The sequence below is a fragment of the Typopeltis vanoorti genome, chromosome 19 (assembly GCF_054136105.1).
Source record: "Typopeltis vanoorti isolate ZY-2024b chromosome 19, IOZ_Tvanoo_1.0, whole genome shotgun sequence".
Classification (NCBI taxonomy): domain Eukaryota; kingdom Metazoa; phylum Arthropoda; class Arachnida; order Uropygi; family Thelyphonidae; genus Typopeltis; species Typopeltis vanoorti.
The window spans coordinates 45,353,547-45,379,798 of record NC_143567.1 but is presented as its reverse complement, the minus strand read 5'-3'; the positions used below and the strand labels follow the sequence as shown (position 1 = coordinate 45,379,798).

The 26,252-nt window shown below is 32.7% G+C and overlaps 1 protein-coding gene across 1 annotated transcript in view; it reads left to right on the top strand.

Moving 5' to 3' along the window:
- Nucleotides 1-26,252, top strand: part of LOC150096056 (transmembrane protein 39A) — a 62,586-nt gene that overhangs the window by 4,335 nt on the left and 31,999 nt on the right. The window contains exons 2-5 of the mRNA XM_090409167.1: nucleotides 1,639-1,834; nucleotides 4,480-4,563; nucleotides 18,631-18,785; nucleotides 25,487-25,763. Coding sequence (XP_090265293.1) covers nucleotides 1,639-1,834; nucleotides 4,480-4,563; nucleotides 18,631-18,785; nucleotides 25,487-25,763 — 712 coding nt within the window. The remainder of the gene's footprint in view (nucleotides 1-1,638; nucleotides 1,835-4,479; nucleotides 4,564-18,630; nucleotides 18,786-25,486; nucleotides 25,764-26,252) is intronic.

Here is a 26,252-nt window from a genome sequence, read left to right as displayed (position 1 = left end):
TCAATGATCATATATGTTGTGGATATGCATTTTTCCTTGACTAGAAATGTAAAGCAATGGCAGCCAGCCTTTGGCTTGTGGATGATGTAACCCACAAGTTAATTTTATCAGCAAGAAAATTAAAAGTATTTAATAAAAACATAATATTGCCAAAATATATAAATTATGAATATTCACAAACAGCTCCACTGAAAAATTAATTTGATCTCGGAATCCATAATTCTAAGTTAGAAAATGATGGACAAAACTGCATCAGGCATCTTGCACTGATGGCAGAGTGCAAATGCCTCTGAGATGTTTCTTAAATATTCCCAAGGTATTGAGAATACGGAGTTAAAGAATTTATTATTTTAAAAAAAACATGAAAAGTAAAGAAGCAATAAATATACATAGAAATATGAAATAGCAAAATATAATACAATAAAACAAACCGAGAAGGCAAAAAAAAAATGAAGGCTAAGAACTAAAAAAAAAAAAAAAACTAGTATACATGACAAGCCAGTAGTATTAATTTGAAAGATCTACAAATATGGTGATCATCTTTTCCTTCAAAAATATTACTGATTAATCAATAATTTCAAATATTTGAATCATTAGGATTAGTTATATGTGAGCAGTTCCATTTCTACTAAGCTTTACTGTTATATATTGGTATCAAAGCTATATTGGAGCCATATGAAAATCATTTTCAGAAATTCAAACTACATTAAATGAAATATCAGTCATTCAGCTACACATCCTTTTCCCTAGTATATGGTTTAGATTTGAGTAGGTCCTTTAAAAAGAGAAATGGAAATATTTAGCCCTTAAGGACCCTGTGCTGCTCAATGAATTAAAGATGCATTAATGAATTCATCCTTTATCCAAGCATAAGCAAACAAAGTTTACATAAGAAGTGACTTCATGACTGGGCTACTTGTATGTAGAGGCTAATGACTTCACATCAATTGCCTTAGTATCCCATAATGCAATGCACATATACTTACAGACATGTATAATGGTATGGGAAGAGCCACTACCCAGACCAGTTTTGACCTTTATTAAGATCTCATCAGTAGGAGTCACATCCAGAAGTGATACCAAGGTTGAAGTAATGTGGAAGTCATATTTCCATATACAAGTAGTCAGAAGGTGTCACACGTTATTACTAAAATACTCTGGATTAGAGATAGATGTTGAAAGTTTTTTCCACTTGGTTATGCTATGAATTAAAGATGCCAAGAATTTATATTCTTGGTTTCATCCTTTATCCATGTGTAAGCAAACAAAGTTTGCATGCGAAGCAACTTCTCTACTAGGCTGCTAAGGCAATCGATGTGAAGTCATTAGCATCTGTATACAAGTAGTCCAGTCGTGAAGTCACTTCACATGCAAACTTTGTTTGTTTACACTTGGATGAAACCAAGAATACAAATTCTTGGCATAACCAAGTGGAAAAAACTTTCAACATCTATGCTGTTCATGGATTCATTAATTCATAATCTCCTGATTTTACGGATTCATCACTTTGTTCAGTATTTACAGAAGTATATTGAAAGAAAAAGGCAGTTATAAATTGTAATTACATTAATTAGGAAAAAATAGTTATTTTAAACTGATGAATTTAAGTTTAAATACAAAAATGCTTTCTTTTTCTAGATCCTGCAATGACAATCAGTTACCCCCACAAGTAGTTGTACCTAAACATGTTCCAATACCAGATATTCCAACAGACAGTGAACTACTCTTTGAATTTTTGGCATTTTTCTTTGGGATTATAGCTTTGGCTAGTCAGTACTTAAATTTGTATAGAAGTGTCTGGTGGCTTCCTCATTCATATACAGAATATGCTCTGGTAAGTTTGAGTATTAATATGCAGTAGAAAAAATAAGTTGTTTTTTTTTATACTAATCTCACACGAGAGATTATGAAACATAGAACATTGATACAATGTAAATTAAAGATGCCAAGAAATTATATTCTTGGTTTAATCCTTTATCCAAGTGTAAGCAAACAATGTTTGCATGTGAAGTGACTTCATGACTGGCCACTTATGTATAGAGGCTAATGACTTCGCATCAATGGCCTTAGTATCCCATAATGCAACACACATATCCTTACAGACATGTATAATGATATAGGAAGGGCCACTGCCCATACTGGTTTCAACCTTTATTGAGGTCTCATCAGTGGGAGCCAGAGGTGATACCAAGGTTGAAGTAATGCAGAAGTCATATTTTCGTGTATGAGTAGCCAAAAGGTGTCACACATTATTATTAAAATACTCTGGATTAGAGATAGTTGTTGGAAAAACTTCTAACAACTATCTCTAATCCAGAGTATTTTAATTCAGTCCTGAAAATAGTTCATGTGCAAACTTTGTTTGTTTACACTTAGATAAAGGATTAAACCAAGAATATAGTTTCTTGGCATCTTTAATTTATGGTATAATGAAGTGGAAAAACTTCCAATTGATACAATGTGTGGGTGAGAGGCTGAGAAGAGCAAGAAGTCTATTGATGTTTTTCTTAAACAGATGGAATTTGTAGTCCTTGGGGAACATTATACAAGAAAGGGTAGAGGTAAATAGAATGAAAGAGGATAAGAATTTGATGTGGTGAATTTGAAGGTAGACTGAATGAATATTAACCAGCAGCTGCTCACATTTCTGTAGACTTAGAAGTCCAAGAAATAATGGAAGCCAGTTTGTAAAAGTGACATTTCATGGCCACTATTTTACAAACTGGTTTCCATTATTACATATATTTTCATATACCACTATAAAAGGTATGGAATAACAGAAGTCAGTTTGGCAGAATAGTGGCCATGAAAATATATCTGTAAAAGGTATAGAACAGAAAATAATTTCTTCAAAAAGGTGGTTGGATTAACTAGATTACCTTTATCTGGACATCAAGAACTTTTAGGTAGATTTTGGCATATTACCCCAAATATGAATACAGTATTCCAAGTTTGGGTGGTTTGTGATATATAGAGAGTTAGCAGTTGTACATGCAAAAACAGAAAGTTTTTTTTTTCCCCAGGCTAACAAGGCTATGAATGTGTATGTCAGCTCAAGAAAAGACATCTAATTATGTCTAGAGAATTAGGGATTTTACATTTATTTTATCTTGAAATGTAGGTGTATCATGCAAAGAGAGATGATGTGCAATCTTTCTTACAAGAAAAAAAAAACATGTTTTGGTAATATTGAAGTTGACAAGGTTATCCTTATCTCACTGAAGAATGACAAGGAAATCAGTGTTGAAGACGTATGAAAAACGTTAAGTTTAGAAGTTTGGGAACTTCAAGATTTATACAATGTGGAGAAGGAATTGAGTATATTGTCATCAACAAAACTAATGATTTAAGATTTCTGAGAGGTTATTTATGTATAGGAGGAAGAAGATTAGCAAAAGTGGGAAGTCCTGCGGCAGTTTACATTCAAAGATTCTTAAGAATATCATGCTTGTTATTAAAGTTTGTTATTCTATATGAAGCATTTCAGTCAGAATACATTCTTTATCCAATATCAGTAATTATATTAACTATAAATGTGCCATAGCTGTCATGAGGTTTTGTAACTTGAAGTTGCTGTTTGTTTAAAATAATTTATATATTTATTTAAAAAAAGAAATAAAAATGATAGTTATCACTCCCCCACACACACCTTAGTAGTTAACATTATTAATGAAAAGCATAAGTTGGATGTTACTTTAGAACAGAAATTCAAAAATTCTCCATGGAATTTTCAAAACTTACTTGCCTATGAGGAAGACTGGGTCTGTCTGTAGAAGAATTATTTTCTAGGCATTTTTGGCTTAAGTAAGTTAACTAATGTTTTAGGTGTGATGGAATTTCTCCTTGCATCTGTCAAGACGTTTTTTCCTTTCACAGAAATCAGTTCATGAATGCATGCATTCAGCTGATAGAATAGGCTTTGGGCATTTGACCGCCTTTGTCAGGATTAGGTTTCAAAAGTCAGTTCACGTGTTATAAAAGACCACCTAACTAATATTGGAAACTTATTATATATGATTTATGGATTATACTGCTGTCTCTAAAGAATATAAGCTTATTAAAAATAAATGCTACATATCATCTTTTATGCTGAGGCTATCTGCAGAAGTTGAATTGCTGCCAATTTACTGGTCATCATATGCTTCATTTTTGTCATTATATATATATACACATACTCCTGAACATGGAAACCAAATATACTGTATATCATGGTTACTGATATGTTCAGAATGTCATCTTTTCACCCAATACAATAGTTAACTGCCTGTATCTGAGTATACTACTTGCTAATAAAAGAATCACATTTTGCCATATTATTATATTAATTACAATTTTTTGTTCTATATCTCTATAGAAGGATATATTAGACATTATAAAATAAAATAAAATATTATTTATTTTATTTTACTATAAAAATGTAATAGATTTCATTTTTGTAATGAGTTTTATTAATGAATTGTATTTTTTTTTTTTTTCTAGAATTTTTATCTGATTGATCCTTATGTTGTTATTTTTAATCTTCTGATGGTTGGAAGGCGATTACCTCTAAGTCTTTTTAAAAAGGTAAGAGAATTTTAGCATAATTTCAAGTACTTGTATTTGGCTGAATGTAAAATCAAGTATGAAAAAATAATGATGTATCTCTGGCTCAGCCAAATAGTTTTTTTTTCTCCTGAAAACTTGGATTTTTAACCCCAGAAATCAGAAAAGTTCCATGCTGCTTCATGTAATGATACCAGTTTAGATTAAGAACGTGAGATAGTGCCAATTGTCTACTGTACTCTCATCCAGGACTCCAGAAATACAATGTAAATTTACTAACCACAAAAGTGAAGGATGAAAGTAACCAGTGGTGTACCACAGGGGATTCCATTCTCGGACCATTGTTATTTAACTTGTATATTAATGATATTGGGAATGGATTAGAGAAAAATCTAGTTGTTTGCTGATGATTCTAAGTTGGAGTGAGTCAGTGCCTCTTTTGTAAAAAAAAATAAAAATAAAATAAATAAAAAAAAATAAAATAAAAAAAAAACAGATGCTGGTTACTCATTCTTTGCTACCAAGAAAAATTGAAGATTTAAAGGATTTGAAAAGAAAACTAAAAAAAATTGTTTACCTATATGTAATTACACATATACTTTGCACAGCAGTCAGTTTCTTAATCAACAGTCCAGCAACATGGTCAATCATTCCTTGTTGTTGGATGCTGATACCATTATGAACAACAACAACAACAGGCTTTTATACGACTTCTGTAGTTAACTCTTCACTCATTTTCTCACTTGTTTTTAATTTCTTAACTGTGGAAGGGGGTAAAGAAACTAGTAATTCTTTCATTTCATTTCATTTTTTACTTTACAGTTCAAGACTTTTTTTTGTATTACTTCTTAGATGAACACAACATCTGCAAAAGTCAGATGTGGTGTTCATGCAATAACCTAGTCAAATGATTTATGTAATATGTTTGCGAGGGGAAGAGACAAATCAACTTGTGTTGTACTTGGCTTTCCCATGCATGACATAGCAATTTGTCCATTGCTTTTTCTGTTTGCTTATCTGGTATATATTGGTAGTTTAGTACTAGAATGAAAATAATCCTGTATGGTGAAATGCATCTTCCCCTACAAGCACTGTACTTTATAGATGCAAGGAAAACAAAGTCAATTTTTATTGTAGCGCTTGAGGCACAACTTGTACGTGGCTCAGCCTGTCGTGAATGTGTTAATAATATAAACATTAAAGTAATTTAAAATTCTGAAAATAGTTATAGCAAATATCTTATCAATTGTTGTAGTAAAAATGCAAATTTTATTAAATAACTATATTTATTTGATTAGTAAAAAATTAGTGAATATTACAAATTTCTGTGACTACACCTGTATGTCACAGGTCACTCTCTAATAAACAGTGTGCCAGCATGCCATACCATTGGGTATCATTTCAAAAAAACACTGGAGTAAGTAATAAGGGACATAACTAATACTGAATCCCTGTAGATTGAAGAACAGGCTAATTCTATGGGTAAATGTTAACAAGTGTCAGTTTAATATAAATGTTTCTAAATGTAACATTATGCATTAAGACCACATCTGGACTACTTTCCACAATATGGGTCTGAGAAGACAGGGAAACATTGAAAAGATCAAGAGGTTGATTGATAATCAGGATGATAACTATGAAATTGTACAGATTGAGGGAATGTGGAATTTAAAGAATAGACAGATGACAAGATGTAAAAACATACTAGTTAGTAAGGGATACTGACATTATAGATGTAAGTCAAATTTTGCAGCTTATGTCTTGCACATCAAAACTCAGATGGTTATCCCTGAAAACTGGCTAAGAAAACATAAGGTCTAGATTCTTTTCATTGCAAGTTGATGACCATGTGGAATGGACTGTTGTTAGAAGTGCATTTTTTGTGGATATGTTCAAAGAAAAAAATATGATAAATGTTTAATATGAGAGGATTTGAAATTGGAAGTGATCACCATTTAGTCTTGAGGAGAATAAAATTGAATTTCATATTGAAAAGAAGAACATCTTAGAAGGCTTTAATATGAATGAAAGTTCAGCAGCTGTGAGATGTGAACTGTAGACTAAAATACACAAACATTATTCAAGAACAAATGAAAGAGTTTGAGAACAGGAACCAAACCTTGGAGATTCAGTGGCAAATCCTGAAGAAAACATTAATTCAGCCAGAAAGGTGAGGTTGTCTGAAGGATAGAAAAAATCAGAACTCCATTGGTGGACACAGGAAGTTAAAGAGACAGTGAAGGAAAAGAAGAAAGCATATCAAGAGTTCCTAGCAAATAAGTCAGCTTGTACTCTTAGAGAATACAGAGACAAATGTAAGAAAGCTAAACACCGTGTAAACTAGCTAAACAAAAGTCATGGGAAGATGTAAGAACATAGAAATTTAATATCGAAAAGGTGACAAGATATTCTGGGGGTTGTTGAAAAAGCTCAGAAATGGAGGAAAGAGTGCTGTAAAAGGAATTAGAGATGATAAAGGTGACAGGAAAACTGAACAAAAAGATATCGTTGATGTATGGAGTAATTACTTTGAAAAATTGCTAAATGAAACAATCAGTAACAGTACAGGCAAAAAACTCAACAGGCATGCAGTCAGGAATACATATCCATACTTGAAGTAGAAAAAGCTATCAAACGCTTGAAATGTGGAGAGGCAGCTTAATGTTGATATTTGACCAGAAATGTTCAAGTATGGAGGTATAAAAGTCTTACAGTGGCTGCACTGTATAGTTCAGAAGGTCTGGGCAGAGGGACAAATTACAGATGATTGGAGTACATATCTCATAGCACCCATATATAAAAAGGGAAATAAAACTGAATGTGAGAATTACAGAGGTCCCTACTGAGCGTTCCTGGTAAGATTTATGCAAGTATACTTGAGAAATGGTTGAGAAGGATCATGGGAAACTTGGAGAACAAGCTGGATTCAGGCCAAATAGAGTCTGTCAGGATCAGATTTTCACTTTATGACAAACAGTTGAGAAATCATGGAAATATAACAAAGATCTGTATTATCTGTATTTAAGTTTTGTAGATCTGGGAAAAGGCATATGACAAGGTGCCAAGAGTAAAGCTATTAAAAACGCTACAGTTGTATGGTATTTGTGGGGCATTATATCAATAAATACTTAGTCTTTATTTGAGTTGTAAGTCAGCAGTTAGAATTGAAGGACGTACAGGAAGATGGTTTAAAGTAAAATCTGGTGTCAGACAAGGATATACATTATGCCCTCTGTTATTCGTTGTCTATCTGGCTCACATTATGAAGGAAAGTGGTATTAAATCTGATATTAAAATCGAGATGTTAATCTCATCTTTTTGCTTTATGCGGATAGTCAAAACATTAAATTGTATACAAGACAGTATTCAAACCAATTTTAACTTATCGATCTGAAAACTGGGTTAGAAATAAAACACTTGAACTAAAGACTAGAGACCACAGACATGAGAGCCCTGAGAAAGATTGGGAGTGTGAACAGATAGCAATATCATATTAAAAACAAGGATATCAACTAAGAACTCAACTCAACATTGTTGGCATCCAGGAATGTGTTAACAAAGCTAATCCCAGGTGGTATGGTCACTTAAACAGGTTGGCAGGAAAAAGACCCACAGGAAGACTGTGATATATGTGGATTGATACAGTAAAATGTGCTTTAGAAGACAGAAATATAAGATCTGATAAGAAATATAAGATCTTGCCAGTCTGGCTGGCCGAGTGATTAGCATATCTGCTCTCCAGCCAAAAGACTGTGGGTACGAATTGTGCCATGGGCATGGATGTTTGTGATTGTCTGTGGAAATGGTAGTGGTTGGTGGTAGATGGCATTGTAGTTGGAGTCAGTTGGTGGATTGAGTGGTGGAGACAGAGTTGTTGAGCAGATGCCCTCCCTCAATGAGTCTTTGGACTCCCTGGAGGTGTCAAATAATAATAATAATGTTGGAGTCTTGACAGATAACAGATTGATTTGGAGGACAATTGTAGATAAGAAGTTAGTAATGATATAAGTTTTTCATGTAGTACTATCATATCCTGTACACTCCTAGAGGGTACATGTCAGGAATTTGATGATGATGATGGCTATAATAATGGTCCTCCATTGATGAGCCCTTGGTCTCCCTGGATTTTTTATATTTTTTTATTTTACCTCAGAGGATTTTCAAAAAAAGCTAAAGTAACTTTTCTTTGAAAAGGTTCCTTACTAATACTGATTTATTTGAAAAGAAGTGATTTCTTTCTTGAGGGTAAAAGAATCAAAGATATGATTTGAGGTTGTCAAAAATTCTCAGAATAATTTTTTCTTATCAGTTATTTTTAAATAGGTTGTTATGAAACTGTATTTTATTTACTGCTAGTATCAAACATCTGCTTTATTTTGTTTATGTTTGAGATGCAACATTATTGCAACATTATTGCATCCTTATTGTTTATTGCAACATTATTGTTTCCTTCCAGCTATCTGACAGTGTAAATATCTAAGTGATTAAAAAAAAAAAAAATTCTGTGACAAGCACTTACAACTGAAAGCATATATATCTAGAGGAGAAAATAATTTATTGATTTTCAAGATATTTAAGTGAGCACTTATAGAATTTCTTAATTATTGCTCACTTAAATATCCTGAAAAAAAAATTATTTTCTCCTCTAGATATATATGCTTTCAGTTGTAAGTGCTTGCCACAGTTTGTGGTGCACCCACCCAATATGCAAACAGAAGAATGAGACTGTCTTATTTCCTGCTGTATGGTGGGCAAGTTAAACAAGAGACACTTTGTTTATGTCCTTAACCAAGTGATGACTGATGATGTTTCTCAGTTAATACTTTTTAATTCTCTTATCATTCCCTCAAAGTTAGCTTTTTTTAAGCTCTTTCTCTTCTACTCACCAGCTAGGTTGATCATTTCTCCTCGACCTTAGTAATAACTTGCCTTTGCAAGTTTTATCATCGCAGAGTAATTGATATGATCCATACTATGTCTTCTGATATTATTATGAAATTCAAGATCATATCTCCACTGGTAGGTACACACACGACACCAGTGTTGAGGTTTTTGCAACTTCTCTAGTGGGATTTATGTGAACAAAAAAGAAAAAAAAAAGTTAACGTTTATGTTTGCTTCAGATAACCATCACAAAGTTGTTTCAATTTGTATTATTGTTAGCTCTTTCATTCTTGAAGTCGATATCTCTCATTAATATTTTACATAATGTTACCACTACTTCCTCCACTATGATAACATGCTTCTACCCTCATCTGTACAGTCTTCATACTTATGATGCACCATGCTTCATTCTCCCTCACTTTTGACATATCATGCTCACCAATTAGGGTCAGTTTTCTCTTGGGTTGACTTTCACATATAGTTTATCCTAACACAAGCAGATCAGGTCTCTAGCCTCTTCTGCTCCAAAAAAAAAGCTTAGTATCCTTTTTTGTTCTAAACAGAGCTTCTCTTCTACTCCTGACACTATAAAGCTCAAATTCACCCAACCTTAGAATATTGTTCTCACATTTGGGATGGTGTTGTTCCTAAGGCATTCTCAGAATATTCAGAAGAGAGCAATCCACTTAATTGATGACCTTGCCTGCTCACTGACTCTCCAGTTACTATCCCATAGATGCTTTGTTGCAGCATTGTCTTTTCTGTTGATATTTCCTTGGGCACTTCTCTAACATAGTACCCCCTACTATACTAGTTCAGATCCATATACAGTCCAGCTCCAAATTCGGTCTCTCCCATGCTGTTTTTCCTAATGATTACAACATTCAAGTCTTCAAGAAACACATCAGCAAATTCTTTTCTTTTTTTAACCACTTGTCCACACATGGCACTGTCATGTCATAGGTCTTGGGACTTCTCACATCTGTGGGATATATTTAAAATTCAAAAAAAAATAAATAAATAAATTGCTGTTCTATATCTTCCATATAGAATAATAAGAATAATGAATAATAAGCAAAATATTCATTTTTTTTGTTTGTTTGACAAAAAAAGGAATTCTCTTTCATACTTTCCAGTCTCTTTTCATCCATCTTATTGGAGTGAATGTTGAATTTATAATGATAAATGTTCTAGAACAAGCCTGAAGCAAAAATATTTCCCAACATCAAATCACGTTATAGATTGGAAAAACAGTTCTATGCCTTACATCGAGAATGACTACAGACACAGAACTTTCAAAGAAGCAGCTGTGGTACTACGCACAGGCAATAATTTAAATAGAAATCAAGGTATTATTCTTAAAGACATATGGAAAAATCTCATCATCTCTCTCTCTCAGGTCAACAGAACTACAATATGCAAAAAACTACACAACACGTGGTCACGTACCAGATTCTGACTGAAGCATTCGAACGCATGCACGCCATCAAACACGAATGATCAAATGAAATAGAAATCAAATGTTTTACATGTAACTTAATGCATTTGTTTTCACACCAGTTCAGCCTTGAAAATGCTAGACAGTGGCTAGTGAAGCTTGTTAGCTTTTTTTTGTATATTTTATCATTTATCTTCTGATCTTTTAACAATAAAAGTTCTTTATTATAATCAGTATTTGTTATCAAATTGCATTTATATGTAAAGAACACTTAGAACTGCACTTATATAAATTCAAAGAAAGTTTTTCCTAAGATCTGCTTGATTTATTTCCAAAGTAAAATATATACTTTTTTTATAGACGAGTTTTTGCAGTAATAAAAAAATATATTATTTATTCTTGTGAATACATGTGTCTAATCAACAATACTTTTTGTAGATTGAAAGTAATTCATTCATGTAGATGTTCTGTTAGGTTGAAGTTTAGCTGCAGTATTCTAGGTATTCTCTTAAACAACATTTTATAACACATTGTACAATTAAGTAAAAATTTTGTCCTTAATACACACTTTTCCACTAAAAGTCATGGGACACATCTAAATGTAAACAAAACATGTCTTTATTGCCAGGAATTAATAATATTTTTGTCCACTTTTGGCTAATAATTGCTTCATTTCATCCTGGAAAATTTGCAGCTACCTTTTAATAGTGTACTCCACCCTTCAGTAAATCATAGTAAGTTCCATTTATGAACAGAGCTGTCTTGGGTACCCTAATTCTACATTTCAGTTTGTCTCACAAATGTTCTGTTAGAGTTGGAGGCACTGTTGGCCACTTACAGAGCCCTCGTTCATTGCTTTGTTATATGTAGTACAACAGTGTTGGAAGGTGTAAGTCTGGTACAATAAAGTTACCACGATGTAGGATGTGCATAGTTGTTTGGAACATCCATAGGACATGGTGGTCATGATTCCATGCACTCCAACCAGTGGACTTAATCCATCTCTTCTTCTTTGGTGCATCAATCCGAAGGTAAATATAGCAGCACATCACAACATCCTGTCTTGTGACTTCCTTTTTATCTCTTCATAACTCTTAGTGCCAATTAGCATCATTATGTTATTTATATATGAAATTCTTGGTCTGCCTCATGGCCTCTTTCCTTCTACAGTCCCCCATGCCTCAAATGGTGTCCAATTAGGCTTTTTCTTCTCTTATTGATGTGTTTCATTCACTATATTCAGAACTTCTTCATTACTTTTCTGTCCAACTAATTTTTATCATCTTTCTCCAGCACCAAATTTCAAATGCCTCCAACTTTTTCATGTCTTGTTTTGTTAGAGTCCAGGCCTCACAACTATATAATGCAATGCTCCATATGTATGTTTTCACTAGCCTTTTTTTAAGCTGGGTGCTAAGTCCTTTACTGGTAAAAATGTTTCTTCTGTTATAGAATGCTTTTTTGGCTAGGATTATTCGTGCTTTAATATCTGATTGGTTTCTTCCATCTTCTGTGATAAGACTTCCAAGATATTTAAAAGAGGATACCTGTTGTAATAGGTTATTATTTATTTTCAGGTTTATTTTCATTGGATTTGTTTTACTTGTAATTAATAATTTTGTTTTCTTATAATTAATTTTTAGGCTGTACTGTGTGAAGATGTCTTCCATCTTTGTTAGGGTGGCTTTCAGTTTGTTTTCGTTATCAGCTAAAACTACTATGTCATTCGCAAACCGTAGCCAGTTAATATCAATTCCATTTATCTTAGTTCCGGTTTCTATTAGTTCTTTCAGTTTATTTATTGTATCTTCAATGTATAAATTAAACAATATGGGTGAAAGAGAGCACCCCCTGTCTTACACCTCTATGTATTTTTGCTATTGTGGTTTTTGTTGTATTGCTGGCTGCTTCTATTAGGACTTCTTGATGCTTGTAAAGATTAAATATGAGCCTTCTATCTCTCCAATCTACCTTTATTGTTTTTAGGAGGTGAAACATTTGATTCCAGTCAATACTATCAAAGGCTTTCTCCAAGTCAAGAAAGACTATCAGAGTATTTTGATTCTTCTCCAATCTTCTTTCAATAACTGTTCTTAGAGCTAGGATTGCTTCTCTTGTCCCCTGCTGTTTCCTGAATCCAAACTGGTCATTGCCAACATATTCTTCAACCTTCTTTGTTAGTCTTTTTTGTATAATTTTGAGTAGTATTTTTGAAGCATGTGATATTAAGCTTATTGTTCGATGATTTTCACACTTGTTTGCATTATTTACTTTAGGAATGGGTATGATAGAGCATTGTGTAAAATCTTTGGGGATGATCCCTGTTTCATAAATATCCTTTATGATCTTGAAAAGGTATCACTTAGTTATGTTTCCTGAGTATTTTATTAATTCTGAGGGGATGTTATCAGTGCCTGGTGCCCTGTTGGCTGACAATTCATTCAGTGCCCATTCAAATTCATCTTTTAATATAGTTGGACCAATTTCTTCCATATCAAGTCTTGTTTCATCTTCTATAACCTTGGCATCTAGATCTTTTCCATTATATAGATCTTCTAATTACTCCTTCCATCTTTCCGAAATTTCTTCCTTATCTGTATGTTCCCCTGTTTATTTTTGATAATTGTACTCAGAGCTGGCGCTAGGGTCTTTGTCGCCCACATGCAATGTCTATCTAAGCGCCCCTGAAACAATCCGGGCGCATGTGGTTCTTTTACGATAATAAAAATAAATTATTTCAAATTTCTTAAATAAATTTTGACAGAACAGCCACACGTTGGTTCTCTAAATGTAACGAACCTGGGGTGTTGACTTGACAGGATAATCATTAAAAACCCAAATATTCAAAAAATTCTCAAAAGTTAAAGCAAATTTTGATAAAGCCACTTCACTTTAATCGTTGAATATAATGATACAGGGATTATAGCCTTCTCACCAACCTGAATCGCTAACAAAATGAATTTTAATTAAAGTTAAAATTTATTTGAACTAAAGTTTAAAAAATTCTTGCATTTTACAAGTTACTAAATTCTTAGTAACTTGTAAAAATTTTTAACAATTTTTTTATAAGTGGAACTATCTTTTAGGAAAATAAAAGAAACTCAAGATAGATGAGAAAATAAGAAATGAATTCAGAAATAATTAGAACATTTAATATAAGTATTCAAAAAATAACATCTTTACAGAATAACAGAAAATAAATTAAATTACATAAATATACTTGGAATTTTTTTAATTAAAATTTTAGGGTATTTGATTTCATATTCATAAAATAGAAATAATGGTCTTAACGTCTAATTCCACACATATATCATTTTCAATAGCTATTAACGCCAAACTAACAAGCTTTTTTGTGACATACTTGTTCTTAAGTTGGTTTTAATCAATTTCAACTTGGAAAAGGAACATTCACTGCTCGCTACACTAACAGGTAAGGTTAATAGTATTCTTAAAGCAATTGAAAAGTTAGGGAAAGATAAATTATTGGACACAATAAAATTAAGAATATCAAAAGGGTTTTGAATATTTAAATTATCCTTCCGAGAAATGTCCCAGAAAGCACATAACTCGTCATATAGTTCTATTACATTTACGTCTTTATTGTCGCCATCCTTCAAGAGAATCTCTAAATCGTCACAGTTTTTTCGTAAATCTTCATTATTAATTTGTAGTAACCTATACAAGAAATTGAAATTATCATAATATGTTTTTAGTTGTTCAAAACGTTCTATTAACAAACACATTGCCACATCTAGAAGTGTATAAAACACATTCACTCTAAATTTATCTTCTGGCGATTGTGATGCTTCGTCATGATGCTCATAGTCAAATTGTCGTGTCTTCTTTCGTCATCAGACTTCTGTACCAGTTTTAAATTCTTTTTCTTCGTCCACCTCTTCACTCAGTTCTTTTGCTGTTTTACAACTTCTTTAAAATTTGTATCTGATCAATACTCTTGTAAGAATATTTTTAAGTTTTTAATAGATTCTAAAGCAAGTGTAATGTTCATATTTTTGTCTTGAAGCATTTTACTCACAGGGTTTATTCTGTTAAGTAAATCATGCCAAGTTATCAGAGAGCAAATAAATATGCTGAGTTTCTTTATTAAAATTTTCATTATTTAAAATTTCAAAAAGTGCATTGTAAATTTCTCGTAACTGATATCGCAGAGAGCGGATTGCATTAATTTTACTTTCCCATCGCATTTCTGATGGCTCTTTCAATGTTAATTTTTTTACGAACTTTAAAAGGATTGCCCAACGTTTGTAAGAGAATGAAAAGAAATTGTATATTTCTTGAATAATTGCAAAGAAACTAATTGTATCTGCATTCACTTTGGCTGCATCGTTAATGATTAAATTTAGAGTATGAGCAGCACATGGCACATAAAAAGCTCGAGGATTTTTGTTTAAAAGCAAATTTTGGAGCCCATGTTTTTTCCCTTTCATATTTGCCCCATTGTCATACCTTTGACCTCGCATGTCTTCAATGGGAATGTTCCATTATTGTTGCACATAAACCACGTCCTGTGGAATCTGATATATCTGCAAAACCTAGAGTTTTCCCTGATCTCGACAATTCCATTGTCACAGGATAGAAAGCAAATAATAATGGTCATTTGTTCTGTTTTACTTATATCAGGTGTGCAGTCTAAAATTAAATAATATTTAGATTTTCGAATTGATAATAAAATTGTATCCCTGATTGTGTTACTCAGCGTTACCAATATTTCATTTTGACTGTCTTTACTCAAATAGTGTACTCTATTGTTTTGTTGTAGGGTTCTTTCAACATGATTTTCCATAATAGGATCAAACTTCGCAAACAGTTCGACTAATTTTAAAAAATTGCTGTTATTCCTTTCATATAATTTATCAGATGATCCGCGAAAAGCTAAATTTTGGCTACCAAGGAATTTTATAATTTCAATCAAGCGTTCTAAAACACTCGTCCAATGTTTCTTTTCCATTTCATACATGCTTTGAGTCCGGCAATCAATAGTAGTTTTGTTTTTTTAAATTTTATCAAGTTCCTTCCATTTTAAGAAATTTTTCATGTGAGTTAAACTAGTCTCATGTCTATGCAAAGTTATACTTACATTTCTCCGATTGTTATAACCTTCTACAAGACTACTTGATTCGGTAGGTGCGAAAGGTTTGCAACAAAAGCAAAAAACAGAATTTAAAATTTCGGAATAAATGAGCCATGTTCTTGCACGAGCTCACCGTTTATCATTTTTCTATTATAATACGTGTCGCCAAATTTATGACCATATGTATTTCTGGGATATATTATATTTTTCTTTTGAACAGGCCTTTCAATTAAAACAACTCATAATTTTTCTTCAATATTTCCCCATTCGCCTGGATCTTCTAAATTTACAGAGACTAACAGTGTGTTAGTTTCGTGGTCAACTTCAACTAAATCTTCTCCTAACTGTTTTTCACTTAAATCATGCATCTCGTTATCTTATTCAATAGTTTGCAATAGTACTTTCATGCAAACTGGATGATGTGCACAGTTCTTCAACTCTGATTTCTGATGTATCGAGTTGGTTACAATCTGCATCAGAATATTTTAATATTTTAACAAATTTATTGAGAGCCCCAGTTTGTTTCTTAATATCTGCTTCTTTTGCAGCATGACGCTTACGATTTTGTGCGCCAGATAACTTTTTTTTTTTAATTTTTGATTCCATTTCTATTTTATACCACAAGAAATTATTACACAACACGACACAGAGATGAAATAATAGTCCGCACTACACTACTGTCAGTTCCTACTGACAGTAGCGTAGTGCGACAGTTGCATACCATATGACTGGTTAACTAGCAACAAATGTTTTGTACGAAAGTTCGTTTCTGCACATGAAAACTGTTCACCATTTCACTTTAGATAGACTGCAGTAGACACAACATTCTGCAGGCAAGCATTTAGCCTGCTCTCACTGCAAAATTGTAAACAGCCAGCTGATCAAAGAGACGTCAATATACATTTTTTTAAATTTTTATTCAGTGTATCCGGCCTTATTTATTTTAACATTGATCATTCTAAGAATTTTTTGTTTTCATGATAAACATTTTGTTTGTTAAAAATGAACTTATGAATGTTGCCCCGGAGGCGCCCCCTTTGTAGTGCCGCCGGCTTCCGCTGGCCCTGATTGTACTTCGTGTCTTGTTTTGCTGGCTTATTCCTTTTATAATGTTGTAAGCTTTAATGATTCTTTTTTTTTTTTAAATATCTTCTATTTCTTTACATTTCTCTGTAAAGAATTGTTCTTTTGCTTCTTTACACTTTCTATTTATCATATTTTTTATGTTTATATTTGTCTTTGCTTTCTTCCTCTAGGGAGGTTTTGTATTTTCTTCTTTCATCTATTAGATCTAAAATGGCCTGGGTGATCCATGGTTTTTTATTTGCTTCTTACTTAACCTTATGCAGTCATTGGTGGCCTTGATGAGTGTATCCTTCAAATGAGTCCATTTTTCTCTATGTTTTTCTTTTCCCTCTTTCCAGTTTTAATGCTTTCATCAGTTTGCTGTTTATAGTTTTCCTCTGTTTTCAGGTTACTTATGTTCCATTTGGGCATTTTCCTTGGTTGTGACAACTTTTTAAATTTCAGATTACATTTCAATAAAACCAAATTGTGGTCACTATCAACATCAGCTCCCAGGTAACTTTTGCATGATTTTACTTGATTTTTAAATCTATTTCTTGTCATAATATAATCTATTTGGTACCTTCCTATATCCCCTGGCATTTTCCAAGTATACCTTCTTCTTTTTGATACCTCATACCAGGTATTATTAATGATCATATTGAATTGGTGGCTGAACTCCAAAAGTCTATCTCCTCTTTCATTTTGGCATCCAAGTCCATACTTTCCCACCTCTCTACTATCTTTGCCTTCACCAATGACTGCATTCCAATCCCCCATGACAATAAGATTATCTTCCTTCTTGGTCAGTTTGATTAGATTCTCAATATCTACATATACTCTCTCAACTTCATCATCACTGTGGTCGCTAGTAGGCATGTAAGCTTGTATTTTTATAATATTTGTTGGTTTTGCTTCTAGTTTTACCATTATCAATCTGCTACTACATTTTATTGAGTTGATTACTCTTCTTCCCCATTCCTTATTGACTTAATCCATACCATGAGAGAAAAAAAAAAAAATTCTAAACTTCAACCATGCAATTAGTTAAAAAAAAAAGCATTTTCCTAGTCTCTTTTCATCCATCTGATTGGAAGAGCATGTAGTAATACTCATCACCGAATAGAATCAATTTTAATTGCTTCATGCTCTGTTTGCCTTAACCTGTGCTTGAAAAAAAAAGTTACTTTGACTAAAAATGCAAATAAGGAATAAAAAAAAGTACATACTTTGGTATTAAATTGGCATTAACAAAATCAGAAATTGGGTAATCAAGAAATAAGTTGTGATTAATTTTAAGACCCTCTAAATTTAGTTCTAAATCTAAAATTCTGTGGATCTGCCAAATAAAAAATGGCCACTATAATTAAAAATAGGATGCCAGGAAAAAATGTAAAAACTTTTCTTCCATCTAAAAGAGAATGATAAAATAACTTGCTTTCCTCAAAATCAAAACTTATGCATATTTGTCCTCTCCACCCCCAGTGATTTCACATAGAATGACCTGCATCCATTGTCATGCATTTAAAGATGTTTCCCATGATTTTTGGTCTGATTGTGTGGTGTGTATGTATGTGTTTTTCTAATTTTGTTTTTACTTTATGCATAGATATGTTTCAGATGTCTGCCTTCATCTTTTCATCCTGTTAGCCTACAGTTCAGCCGGATACTTGTTATAGTTGCCATAACCCCTAATATTTTATGGTGCTCTTACAATGTATTTCTGCAGCATGGAACTTTAAGCATTTTTTGCCTTGGATATCCGTAAGTAATATAATTAATCTTGGTTATTTTAGATATAAATCTTTTACCCCCCCTTTCAAAAAAAAAAGATGAATTCTCTTTTAATGTGTTTTTATATTTCTCTTATTTTTTATGCTCATCCTCTAAAATTCCATTATCAGACATTCTCTAACATTAATGAAAATTAACTATTATTTAGATATTGGTTAAGTGTAGGTGAATAATTAATTTAATTACCAACTAGTTTCGCCGGCTTGTGCTGTCGGCTTCATCAGGGTACAATCAGGAAAGCAAAGAAACTAAAATTACAAGCTAAACGTTAACTGACAATTCTATTTCAATCATTGAAATTATAAATTATATAAAATTATAAATCACTAAAATTACAAGCTAAACGTTAACTGACAATTCTATTTCAATCATTGAAATAGAATTGTCAGTTAACGTTTAGCTTGTAATTTTCATTTCTTTGCTTTCCTGATTGTACCCTGATGAAGCCGACAGCACAAGCCGGCGAAACTAGTTGGTAATTAAATTAATTATTCACCTACACTTAACCAATATCTAAATAATAGTTAATTTTCATTAATCTTTGTTGTCAAGAATTAACAATTTCTAATTCTCTAACATTTTTTTTTTCTGAAAGGCTTTCTTCTCTTGTTGAATATCACAGACCTTAGTCCTTTTAACAGAAGCTCAGATCTTAGATAGCTCTTTTGAATCTGGCTCTTTTAAAAGAGAGACCTGTGTTTGGATCCCATCTAGAATTTGATGAACCTTTATAAGGGTTTAACAAATGATTTCAGTATAAAAACCACGTGGACCGTGAAAAAATAATAATTTACTAGCTTAAAACTTGGACAGTTTTGTATTTGAGAGGTTTATAGATTGTAAATTGCAATTGGATGATATATGTCATCCAAACTACTCAGAAAAATTTTAACAAGTACCAAAAAAAATTATTATGGCTTATCATCATCAGATTACTGATATGTACTCTTAGCGACGTACAGGATAATATACTACATGAAAAGTTTACATCATTACTAATTTCCTATTGACAATCCATTGTATGTTAGGACTGCAGTATTGTCAAATGTTATATTTCAATCTTCTTTCTTACTGTATCCATCCATCTAGATCTTGTTCTTTGTCTGGGTCTAATAATAAGAGGTAGTAAAATATTAGGAGGAAGATATTTGTTGAAGAAGAATATGTTAAACTTGTAATGCATATATTGTTATTGTGGAACATTTGTATCTATGTACCTAAGTTATTGTTCTTAATATATAATTTAGTCAAATTATATGTACGGTTATCTAACTTAATCAATAAATTCTTTATTGTTACAAAATTGTTCTCACTAAATCTGACATCTTGCTACCAACATTCAGAATCTCACCAAAGGAGTTAAACCTTCTTTACCTAATCAGGATGCAAATCCTGTTCCTTCCATTATTGCTCAATATTGTGGAATGTCTGTAGCCTCCTTAAAGGGTCATAACAAAATCTTCACTAAAACATATGTTTTACTTGTTCTATGGATTTTCCATTCTGGATGCAGTTAATGTTTTCATGTTTGTCCCTGTTTTCATAGTCTTTGTCATTTTATCATTTTTCACACACCATATTTATTACAGCAGTTCTTCAATTTAGTTGGAGAATCCACAGATTTCAAATTTATTTAGGATTATAATCTTAGCTCTTTATGTTATGTAGATGATGTTATAATCTCCATTTCTGATATCAGTTTAATGCCACTTTCCTTCATAATGTCCATATAGATGATGAATAACAGTGAAGATAATGTGCACTCTTGTCTCACACCTGATTTAATATCAGATCATCTTCCTGCACCCCCTTCAATTCTAACTGGTGACTTACAACTCAAATATAGACTATGTATTACTCAATATAATGTTCCATTTATATCATATAATTGTACTAATTTGAACAGCTTTTCTCTTTGCCACCTTGTCATATGCCTTTTACAGATCTACAAAACAATTACAGCTGCTTGTTATACGGGGTGCTAGATTATTGTTGGGTTTTCCGTGGCCTATAATTTTCAAACCGGAAACAACAAAATAAAACTGCTTATGAAAGTGTAACTCAAAGTTTTGTTATCTATAGAATCAATGCTGCAGAATGCTAAACAAATTCGGCATGCATGCCTTTCGTAGCACGTAAAATGTCCAAATGATAATCAATTTCCCTCCAAGTGTTCTCTATCATTTGCGGTGTAACAATTTCTATTGCAACAACAATTCTGGTCTTCAGTTCATTGAGGGAGGTCACAGGGATCTGGTAAACAATGTCCCTGTATCCTCACAGGAAGAAATCAAGCAGCGTAATATCCAGTGAGCACAGAGGCCATGGAATTAGTCTACCATGCTCAACCCAGCATCCAGGAAAATGCATATCAAGAAATTCTTGGAAAATAAGAGCCCAATGTGGCAGTGCTCCTGCTGGAACACAACATTTAGCTGATGCTCTTCCAACTGGGTAAACAGATACAGCTATAGCATGTCCAGATAATTCACTACTGTCACTGTTTTTTCCACAAAGAAAAAGGGTCCCAAAACTTCCAAACACGACAAAGCAGACCAGACATTTACACTTTGAACTATCTCTTTCAATTGAATACTCTAATGGCATGAGGGCTTTCTGTTCCCCATATTCTGCAGTTATGATGATTTATTCTTTCTGATATGCAAAACATTGCTTCATCACTAAATACCAATCTCCAAAGGAAATTTTCATTGGCTTCAACTTTTAACAAAATATCTTGGGCAAATTGGAAATGGTAAGGTTTATTTGTCCACTTGTAAAGCCTGTACAATCTGCAGTTTGTAGGCATGGAGTTGAAGGCAGTTATGAACAAACCTCCAAACAGTTGTTTGTAGTATACCTAACTGCAAAGAAGCTTGTATGGTTGATTTTTGTGGCTTTGATAAAATGCTTCCTGGATTCAATTGACATCTTCCTGTGAAGTGCTTGGTCTTCCCTCTCCTTTTTGGTGCTGAACCCTACCAGTCTCTTGAAATTGCTTTAACCACTGTCTGATAGCATTATCTGGAGGTGAATGTTTTCCATACTGAGTTCTGTAATGACATTGCATTGGGATAATGGACTTTGTTTTGAAAAATCACATCCATTGCTTTCTTTTGAATAGTTGAAATTTTGAAGTATGACCTCATATTATCTCCCAGACAAGAATGCAGTGAGTTCAGCATTGCCAAATAAAACATTTTGAGTTACACTTTCATATTCTGTAAGCAGTTTTATTTTGTTTCCGGTTTGAAAATTATAGGCCACAGAAACCTCGACATCAATTTAGAATCACCCTGTATTATTATTGTAGAGATATCTCCATGGAGTCAGAAAACTCATTGCAGGAGATCCATTATTCATGCAGTACCTTTCCTTCCTCTCCTTAAACTCATTCACTGACAGAGCACTCACAACCATCCCTGGTAACCCATCCTAACCACTCGCCACCCTTCAAGCAAAAAATTTACTCCTAACATCCTTGCTAACTGTGCTCTTACACAATTTTCATGGATGACTCCTTTTTTTTTCTTCCTGCCATGTACTGAAAAAAAGCCTTGAATCCTATAAATCTCCTTTAACAACTTAATGTCATCCTGTCTATATCATATCATGTCTCTTCTTTTTTCTCCTGTCAGCTAGTTTTTGAAGCCCCTCCCCCCTGACTGTCAATCTATTCTCATAGGGAGCATTCCATAGACCTGCAATAATGTTTGTCACTCACCCTGGATACTCTCCACACTTCTTCATCCCCACAGAATCCAGGTCCTGATCTGTGTACAGTAGTCCAGATTTCTATTTGCTATCATGCTAGTCTATTTAAGTCTTCCTGCAAGATCTCTGCATCATCTTCTCAGTTTAGCATCATCAGCAAATAACTGAATATTTCCTGTCATATCATTTCCTATATCATTGATGCACAAATTTAACAAGAGAGGACAAAGTACTAAGCTCTGTGGTACACCACCGGTCACCTGCCTTCTCCTGGACTCCTCCCTAAACCACTCTTTGATATCTGTCCATCAGCCATTCTCTAATCCAAATCACCAGATTCATATCCATCCCCATTTGATCCAGTTTATAAAACAGAGGTCTGTGTGAAATACTGTCAAATGCCTTTGCAAAATCTAGCAGTATCACTTAGTAGCCATTCCCTTTATCCAAACTCCATTATCACTTTATTATAAAAAAATTTCTTATTTCTTTTCCCATGATATGCCCATGGTTTTTCAGCTGTTGGTTAATGGGTTTTTCTACCTCAAGTATTGATGTGTACTCCTTGATTACATTCCACTTGAACAGCTTCTACAACTGTGCTTTCAATTCTTGTTTCATTTAGCAGTCTTTCAAAGTAATTACTAGAGACATCTGGAATATCTTTATCTTTCATATCACTTATCATCTCATCTCAGATTCCTTTTACAGTACTCTTTTCTCCATTTCTAAGCTTTTCAATAGCCTCCATCTTTCTGATATTTATTTTCTATGTTACAGTTATTAGTCCTCCCATGACTTTGGCAGTTTGATTGCTTTGCTTTCTTATATTTTTCTCTGTATTCTCTCAGAGCATGTGTTGATTTACTTGCAAGGAACTTTTAATACATTTTCTTTTTTTTTTCTTTTTTGACTGTCTATAACTTTATGAGTCCTGCAAGGAGTTCTGATTTTTTTGTAGATGACTTCACTACATGCCTCTCTAATTGAATCAATGTTTTCTTCAGGATCTGTACTGAATCTCCAAAGTTTGATTCTTGAATAATATTTGTGTATTTGAGTTTACAGCTCAGCTTTGATTCTTTTTAAAACTTTCTTACACACTTTTCTTTTCAATATGATATTCAGTTTTATCTTGCTCAAAACTAAATGACTATTACTTCCTGTTTCAAATCCTTTGTATACTCTTAGGTCCTGAACTTCAATGAAGATATCGCTCAATAATAACCTATTCTGAGATTTTCTTATGCACATCTTTATGTTGGAACAGTGGAGTTTGTAATGATGTGCATGTCCTGAACAGAAATCTAGCAGGTCCTTATTATTATTAGCTTTGCTCTTTCATCCATTCTCTCCCAAAGCGTTTCTGTATGTCTCTGGCAATCACTTCCTACTCTGCTGTTCAGATCTCCAACAAAGCCCAACTTTTTCTTTTTTGTAAGCTGCCTTCTCTGATGCCTCAAAAAATGCCTTCACTTCTTGGTAGGATCTTCTATGAGACAATAAGCACAAATAAGTCACAGTGTTCACTTCCCCATTCTGACATTCAAGAAGATTATCCTTGTATTTAGTGTTGAACGGTATAGCTACTCTTTCTTTTTTCTGATCATTATTGTCTAAATATAACATCTTGTATTTGTTGCATGTGTTAAAGCTTAAATGCTGGCAAGACATGTCGGAAGTTTAATGGAGTAAAATTATTACTGGGAAATTATTAAAAACTATTTTAATTCTTTTTGAGATCTGGTATTTGTTGCTTAGAGGAATCTTATTGTTTTTGTCCTCTTTGTTTCAATAAAACCTGTTATGTTAATGTGGTTCCTTTCCAGTTTTTCTGCTAGTTCTATTTCTTTTCTGTTTATGCTTTAAATGTTGATAGTGCCAATCTTGAATACTGCTGATATTCAGTTGGAGTGTATTCCAGTAGTTGATATTTTGCAGCTTGCACTGATTCCTTGATGAAAACAGCAGGGCCCCTGTTTAACAGGATGAGACACTAGCTGGCATGGAATTCTATTATGTTGTACCATCATTTTGTACTTTGGTTTAAGCCATTAAGAATATAATTTGGTCAGCTAAATCCCAAATTTGCCAGCCCATCCTTATTCACTCATTAACCAGGTAGATATCTATTTACAAGGTGTATCATGAGAAGATGAGGATAATATTATGTTGGCTCTCTGCTTTCCTTAAAAGGTTAAAATTTGCATCCTGCAATATTTTTCTCTGTTTATCCATCTTTGCATTTTTAAAATATTCTATAAATATATTTTTTTTTAATATCCATCCCAGTCAGTTTGGTAATTTGTTTTTCATTATGAAAACCATCACAAGAATAAATGAAACAGTTAAAATAAAGTAAAAAAACTTCTATTTGCCAGATATTTTAATCTGAAAATAGGTCACTTGCAGCATTAAGCAGACTGATATATACAAGGTAGAACAAATTGTATTTTAGTAGAATTGAAGTTCACTAGATGTACTCACTTCAATTAGAATAGCAAGCAAGATCATTGTTTATAGATGATCTTGAAGCTTAGATCATTTGAACTGCAAGATTTATGAAATGAAAAAGAGGAATGGAGTTCATGCATGAACTCCATTCCTCTTGATATTTTGGCAGATAAATAAACCTGAAACACATTTTATTATTCGTGTAACTTTTAATTTTTAGATATGCTAAATTGTGTCTTTATTCTTATTTGTTCATTAAACTTGATAGAATATAATTTATGAAGAAAGAGATATATTTTTATACCATGTTTGATGACAGAAAATTGGACGAATGCTGGATTTTTGAGCATGAAAATGAAATCGTATTTTTGTAATTTCATTCTCATACATTGAATTAATTATGTGCTGCAACCTTTTGAGTTTTGTTCTTAACTTTGTCTTTAAATACATTTTTAAGTTATTACAAAATATTTCATGTTTTAAAAATATTTTTTATATTTTAGCACTGTAGTATACCTAATATTATTTGGCCCTTCGGTTTTGCCTCTGTTCGAGTTACAGACTCCTCTTCATGACCATACAATGAGTCCTAAATCTAAAGTGAGCTTCAGTAAGAATAGCTTGGGCTGTGTTACTCATACCTGTTCACTCTCTGCAGAAACCATAAGGGAAGAGATTGAGTTGTTGAAATCTGACTTCAATGCAAGACTGAAACAAGTTCTTTTCAACTCACTTTTGGTAGCTTATTACTCTGGTTTTGTGCCATGCTGTTTTGCACAGGTATTGTTCACTTTTATTTCTGGATTTCTTAAATGTGATTGAAATTATATTATTACTACTACTACTACTACTACTGCTATTTCTAGTACTTTTTTTTTTTTTTTTTGCAGATTCCCAGAACTCATTGTGGAATGAAATTGAATATATTTGCTTATTAATTTCATGTGTTCCTCTGATTAGTTTGCTTTTGTTGTGAGAGAGAGCTAACCCAAAAGAAAAAATTATATTAGCTCTGAATTAGACTAGCTAACTTGCCCTCGTTGAAAAGGACAAAGAAAGAATAAGTTATGTGAAAACTAATTGGAATATATTGCCTTTACTGATAGATAGCAAAGAAATTTATTAGTCTGAATTGATAATAAATGATACTATCTAATATATAGAGTGAGCCAAAAAAGTCCTTGAACACATTCCCTATAAAATATAAAAAGTTACTGTCCATGTGAAGAAAAAGTGTGAGCAATGTTGATAGATATATAGACTCGCAAA